Source organism: Suricata suricatta, chromosome 10 (assembly GCF_006229205.1).
Source record: "Suricata suricatta isolate VVHF042 chromosome 10, meerkat_22Aug2017_6uvM2_HiC, whole genome shotgun sequence".
Lineage (NCBI taxonomy): Eukaryota > Metazoa > Chordata > Mammalia > Carnivora > Herpestidae > Suricata > Suricata suricatta.
In genome coordinates this window covers 83954844-83961707 of record NC_043709.1, presented here as the reverse complement: position 1 = coordinate 83961707, position 6864 = coordinate 83954844, and the positions used below count along the sequence as shown (strand labels likewise).

Sequence of the window (6864 nt, the reverse complement as noted above, 5' to 3'; positions counted from 1 at the left end):
TGAATCAATTCTTAAGCACTACTAACTGCTTGCTTTTCTTGAAGCTAGATCATTCTGAATATTTCCTGTTAGACCTATGAGTGCAAACATATGGTTTCTGTCCTTCTCTGCCTGGCTTACTTCGCTCAGCATGACACTCTCAACTTCATCTTGGGTCATGATTTCATGGTTCATGATTTCATGGGTTCAAGACCCACGTCTGGCTTCTTGCCGACAGCTCAGAGCCTAGAGCTGCTTCGGATTTTGTGCCTCCCTCTCTCTCTCTCTGCCTCTCTCCTGCTTGTGCTCTGTGTCTCAAAAGTAAATAAATGTTTAAAAATAAAGGTGCATATTAAACATAAATAGAAGTTGTTTTGCCTTTCGGATGATCTTTGCCTTAAAGCCCCCCTTTTTTTTTTCTTGAGGAATACTGATGTTGTTATGTGATCTCTAAGTGATGTTTTAGTACTATTACCAGAAATTTTGGTTCATCAGTTTTTATTCTTTTTCAGACCAGTATATTGTTTTCATTTCATTGTTGTTATGGTATGGGTAGAAAGATGACAGATAACGTTAATTGAATGGACTTTTCCTTTAATGAGGATAAGTTATAGGTAATGATTAAGAAAAAAAAGAGATGGGTTTGGATTCACACAAGACTAGGTTTAATTGCTAGCTTTCCTGCTTTCTAGGATGGTAACCTTGGAAGCATTACGTATCACCTATGAATAGTTTCCTGATGGGAAAAGGAGGATAATCATATAGTCTTCAAGAATGGTATTTAATTGAGTGCCTATCATATGCTTATCAGCATCATTAACTATCATTATGGCTACTTTATTACCATTAGCATTAAAATATTATCCTTTTATGCCGGCAGATAGTTTTATACTTACTTGACCTCTAGATGGCTTTGAAATGCACTGTATCAGATGAAGGAAGAAATGGGAAAATGTTTTTCAAAATCTTTACCTATTCAGAGAAGTGACCTCAGCATAGTTTCTCATTCATCAGAGGACTTAAATTAGCATCTTCTATAATACATTATTCCCCAAGTGGGACAAGAAGCTTCCTTTTCATCCCTTCATTTTAGCCTCGGAGATCGTTTACAAAGATGGACACTTGACCATGTAAATGCTCAATTCTGTACAGGCAGGCAAGATATTAACCTGATAAAATATATCAGACTGGCTGTTTAAAGAACTCTAAATTCCCAAGAGTGAAGTTATGTCTCTGTGATGTTAGCACAGCCCTCATATTTGCTGCAACTCCTAAATCGGCAAATATAGTCAGGCTTCTTCTTGAGCACAATAGGGATGCCTTTTCTCAAGATATGTATGGATGGAGTGCAGAAGAATACGCCTTTGTAAATGGTTTATTATGTGTTTATATTAAATGCTAGTTATTACTACACTGATGTTTCAAATAATAGACCTGTTACTTCATATGTAACAGGTGGGATTTCATACTTTGGTTCAGGCAGTTTTGGAATGGCAGTGAGTTAGTCCACAGCACTAGCCAGAAATCAAGTAAGGGACTAGACTAGTTAGAAGTAGGAATGGGTTCAGGATTCTTGATCTCAGGACTTTTGAGACCATTCTCCTTAAGGATCCTAGCCTTATCCATTTCATTCCACGTGTAACCCCTATGCGTGGGGTTAAGTGAATGTCACATCTCTGTTTTTTATGACTAGTTTCTTGGGTCTTGAAATGTTCAGTTTTGGGGCCCCTGGGTGGCTCAGTTGTTTAAGTGTCCAACTTCAGCTCAGGTCATGATCGCACAGTTCTTGGGTTGGAGCCCCGTGTCAGGCTCTGTGCTGACAGCTTAGAGCCTGGAGCCTGCTTCTGATTCTGTGTGTCCCTCTCTCTCTGCCCCTCCTCTGCTCATGATCTGTCTCTCTAGGTTTCTTTGTTAAAATTTAAAAAAAAATTAAAAAAAAATAAATGTTCAGTTTTGTAGAAAACCCTGTACTTTGAAGGCTATCTCCTGTCCTCTGTCCCTGGAATTGGCCAAGAACCTAAGGAGCACCCTCAGATCTCAGAGACAGTCCTCTTTCACAAGTCATTTGGAGGGGGAAAAGGACATTCTAATCATCCTACTGTTTCCATTGGTTCTGTTGCTGCAGCATTGCTCTTGGTTCTGCAGTCTGGTCACGATTGACCTTTGTCCCCAGGATGCCCTTGCTGATCCAGACTTGTCAGTCTTCATGTTGATCCACACTTAGACTTCAAAGTTACCAGTTTTTTTTTTTAGTTCATTACACATGCATCTATGGTCAGTGACTATTCTAAAGCACCAGCACCCTGTTCTGGTAGCTTGGCCTCCTGGCTTTAGCCAACACCCCTTTTGCTACACACTCAAAAACCTTATGCAGGACCCATATCTTAGCCCAGACATTCTTTGTGAGTTACCCACTGAGGATCTTGTTTGTCTTTTCTGCCAGAAGAATGTAGTTGAGTCCATTCTCAGCTGTCAGAGAGGTACGAGTAATGCGCCAGGAACAGATCAGACTTTACTTTCTCCTTTGTTAGTAGATCTGTACCCCTGCCTTTTTTTTTAAGTAGGCTCCATGCCCAGCATGCCACCCAGCATGTGGCTTGATCTCATGGTCCTGAGATCAACACCTATGCTGAGATCAAGAGATAAATGCTTAGCGGACTGAGCCACCCCTGCTTTAAATCCTGTGGAGCGTCTTTTCTTAGGTCATGGAACGTCTCAGATTGTCCTTCCCTGAGTAACTGAGTACCACTTTGCCAACGAGGCCATGGTTGGCTTATAACATCTCATGAAATCCTCTTATCAACCTTGTAAAATAAGGCAGTAAGATGCTTGCGTTATAGCTGAAGACTCTGAGCCAAACAGAAGTGGTTTATCCAAGAAGAAAGAGCTATTGGTTGTAGAGCTAGGACTTCTGAGTTCAAAACGCTTTCCATTATGGCAAGCTAATTCCTATTGACTAAGCTACAATGCCCTCAATGTATGACTCGATCATCTTACAGTTTTCTTCTTTAACTCCATTCTTAATGAATAGGTGATAGAACATACACATTTGAAGTATTTGGGGTAATTCAAGTTTTGATATTAGCTCAGATAATTATTTGAAATAGTCAAAGAATTTGATATATTTGGTAAATGTCTTTCATATCAGTATTAAAGTAGTAATATTATTTACCACTCTGTATTATACATAGCGATTGCCACCGAATATCCAGTCATCAAGAAGACAACACATCAAAAAATTCTTGCCAAAGTCGCCATCTAGGTAAGACTTTCTGTTGTGAATTGCTCTTGGTTGTCCTAACATAGGTAAAGTCAGAGTAAGGAAGTTTTCGTAATGAAATAACCATGAGGAAAAAAAAAACACTCATGGTCAGTTGCACGTGTATTTTTTTCTTTCTGCATTTTTCTCATCACTGTCTACATTCAGAACTATTTAAGAAGTTAATTGTAGATAATTGAAAATATGAGTCAGTATTATGTGAAAAGAAATTCCTTATTTTACTCATGATCCCTAAAATACCATATGATATCATTGTGTAGATAAGAAAAACATAATTTTGGGGGCGCCTGGGTGGCTCAGTCGGTTGGGTCCCCGGCTTCGGCTGAGGTCAGATCTCATGTTCGTGGGTTCGAGCCCCACGTCAGGCTCTGTGCAGACAGCTAGCTCAGAGCCTATAGCCTGCTTCCGGTTCTGTGTCTCCTTCTCTCTCTGCCCCTCCCTCTCTCATGCTCTATCTCTCTGTATCAAAAATAAATAAAACATTAAAAAAATTAAAAAATTAAAAAAAAAGAAAAACATAATTTTAAATATTGGTTCAATTTTGAGGGAGAAAGAGAGAGCGAGTAGGAGAGCGGTAGAAGTAGAGAGAAAGGGAATCCAAAGCAGGCTCCACTACTGGCAGTAGAGAGCCCCATATGGGACTCAAACTCATGAACCACGAGATCATATCCTGAGCCACGGTCAGATGGTTAACCAACTGAGCCACGCAGGTGCCCTAAGAAAAAAAGACTTTTCAGTTACTCTGCTTTAAAAGTTTCCTCCAGAAACGTCTAGTAACAAATGGCACTTGCTCTACAAATGGATCTTTTCTATAATGTTTACACGTAGATTACATTTAGTAAATATTATGACGTAGCGATTGGTCTCATTAAAAAATGAGCCATCATCAAAACTGGGAAATCTACCATACTTTCCTGGTCCTGTGAACAAGTGGCAGATAAGAAGAACTGCAACACTTAGCGAGTGTGCGGCAATGCCAGGGAGGCTGTTTTGTACAGAGAGCTAGCGTTAGTACAGAGGAAACACAACTCTCATTGAGAAGGATAAGTTATTTTACATATTGTGTCAACAAGATCTCAGCATTATCACCTTCATTCCTCGTAAATCAAAACAGAATGAGAGGGGCACTTGGGTAGCTGAGTCGGTTAAGCATCCAGCTCTTGATTTCAGCTCAGGTCACAACCTCACTATTGGTGAGTTCGAGTCTCATGTCAGACTTCTCTGTGGGGCTCTTTGCTAAGAGCCTGCTTGGGATTTTCCCTTTCCCTCTCCCTCTGCCCTTCCCATGTGAATGCATGCTCTGTGTCTCTCAAAAGAAATAAATAAACATTTAAAAACAACAACAATAAATCCAGAACGAGACATGCTAACCTCTTTACAATATTTTCTTCAGTTTGTTGGACAATTGTCATGACACTGTAATGTTGTTAGAATTAGATATGGTGTTGCCATTCGTCAAAAGGTTATGATACTAAATATTGAAATAGACACTTGGGGTCAAGACATTATTTCAAATCTCAACAATTTTCCACAGTAGCAAAAAGAAACTGACCTCTTTCAAATGTTTTATTGTAGAAAACTAGTATAATTACATGGAGAAAACGTAAGGTGATATGCAGAATAAACCAGCTCTCAGTACTTTCAAATTTATAGTGATGTCAGTGAAAAAGTCACTACGTGATTATTTTTGTTTCTGTGCTTTTTGTGATTTCTGAATTTCTGAGTATATTTGGTTAGGGCTGTCTCTCTTTCTTTTCTTCGGTTTTCTTTTCATTTGCCTTCTTATGATCTCTCTCCTTTTGCCCTCCCTTCCTGAATTACATCCCTAAAGAAAGCCTAAGGAAAATTGTCTTGGAATCTACTACTATTTGAACAGTTTTCCACCATATGCATGTTTGACAAATATGTATATTTCCTTCTAAGATAATGGGCTCCTGAATCTAAAGTCTACCACATATTTTATTACGTTCCTAGGCTAAACATTTTTGTACCTGTACCACAGTGACAGTGGGGGTGAGGATGATCTGTCAAGATTGAAAGCCGTTTTTCTGGATTATCATGTAGCCATTTTTATCTGGTGCAGTTTTAATGTGAAATGCTTTTATGTTTTTTTCAGAAATTGTTAACCTCTGGCTTACCAAGAATATATGGCCAATTAGAATACCACGTTTTTAACTATTTGTATATAAGGTAACTCACTTTGCTTCCCTCCGCACCAAAGGAGTCCTATTGGTCTTTAATGGTCAAATCTGCTATTTTCAAGGTGGAGTGGATAATTCATCTGACCTCTTGGATGGCAATATTTTGGCCTTTTTGATTATTTTCTCAATAACTGCCTTTAGTTGATGAACTGCTATTTTAATTTTATGAGAAATTCAGAAAAAGAAACCAAGAACTAGAATCCGTAGTATATTGTTATACTAGGTATGATAGCTTTATTTTTTCTATATTATCCCTGTTACTTTCTTGATTCATTGCCACTGGAAAAATGAATTGAGCCCTATTTCGCCTGAAGAAATTAACTGTTTTTTATAAGGTACAACATATTGACAATCATCAGGATTTTGGTTTTATTTTTCTGATTAAAGTAAGATTGTTGCTTGTTTCATGTTTTCTAACATCATTATTTCATCTCTTCCTTTTATACCGTTCTTAAAATGGATCTATGAGAACATAGGAATTTTCAAGGCAATCACTAAGAAAAACAGTTTCAAGGAAAGGTATTCTGTGAACTACCATCTGACTGATGTGATAAAACATCGGCCCAAATTATAAAAATTTCATATAACGCAGTTGTGCTAAAGGGACCCCAATGACACCCAGATTTGATTCCTCACTAGAAGGACTCAGGGGACTCGGCACAGAGTGGTACACATGCCGGTGGTTGATGATGGTGAGTGGATACAAAGGCAAATCTGCAGGGGAAAAGGTGCACGGAGTGAGGTCCGGAGGAGACCCGGAGCCTGCATGCAGGAATCCTTAATCTGTGGAGTTAACCAGGATGCGCTGAATTCCCCCCGCATCAGGTGATGACAGCACATGTGCAGTGCGTCTGCCACTACGAGTCTTAAGGCTCCTCAATGCCCGAGCTTTTCATTCCCTGCTGATCTCATAGGCACCCTCCCCTTAGCATGGACCAAAATTCCTGGTGTCCCAAAGGAAATCAAGTGTATGGCATGAATCACATTGTTTGTACCAGCATTTGATCACCGTGAGCCACTCTGAACCAGCTAGGAATGGTGGGACCTCTCTTTAAACCCAAGATCCCAGTAACAACGTAGGGCCAGCCATCCATGAAGGATGTGCCAAAGGTGACAATCCTTGGCCTGCTATAGGACATCTTTTCTGCATAGGAATTATAACCCTGACTGAATTTTTGGTGGTGTCTTAAAATCTAATTTTCATTGAATTTAATATGATGGTATAACTTGGTACTGATTTCAGTTGCACCATCCATATTAAGGAGATATTTGTATAGAAACTAGTAGGGCACTGTTAGGTGACTTTAACGTTCTCTTATGTGATTCAACTTTCATTATGATTCATAGATTCAAGAGATATAATGACTTCTGTTTTAAAGTTAGAATTAAAACGCTTAATGATAT

At 39.0% G+C, this 6864-nt stretch overlaps 1 protein-coding gene across 1 annotated transcript in view; it reads left to right on the top strand.

Annotated features, from left to right (window-relative positions):
* The window catches only part of LOC115305262 (ankyrin repeat domain-containing protein 26-like), an 18769-nt gene extending 12527 nt beyond the window's left edge, over nucleotides 1–6242 (top strand). The window contains exons 5-6 of the mRNA XM_029955525.1: nucleotides 3171–3241; nucleotides 6064–6242. Of these exons, the coding sequence (XP_029811385.1) occupies nucleotides 3171–3241; nucleotides 6064–6242 (250 nt within the window). The remainder of the gene's footprint in view (nucleotides 1–3170; nucleotides 3242–6063) is intronic.
* Nucleotides 6243–6864: the final 622 nt, after the last annotated feature.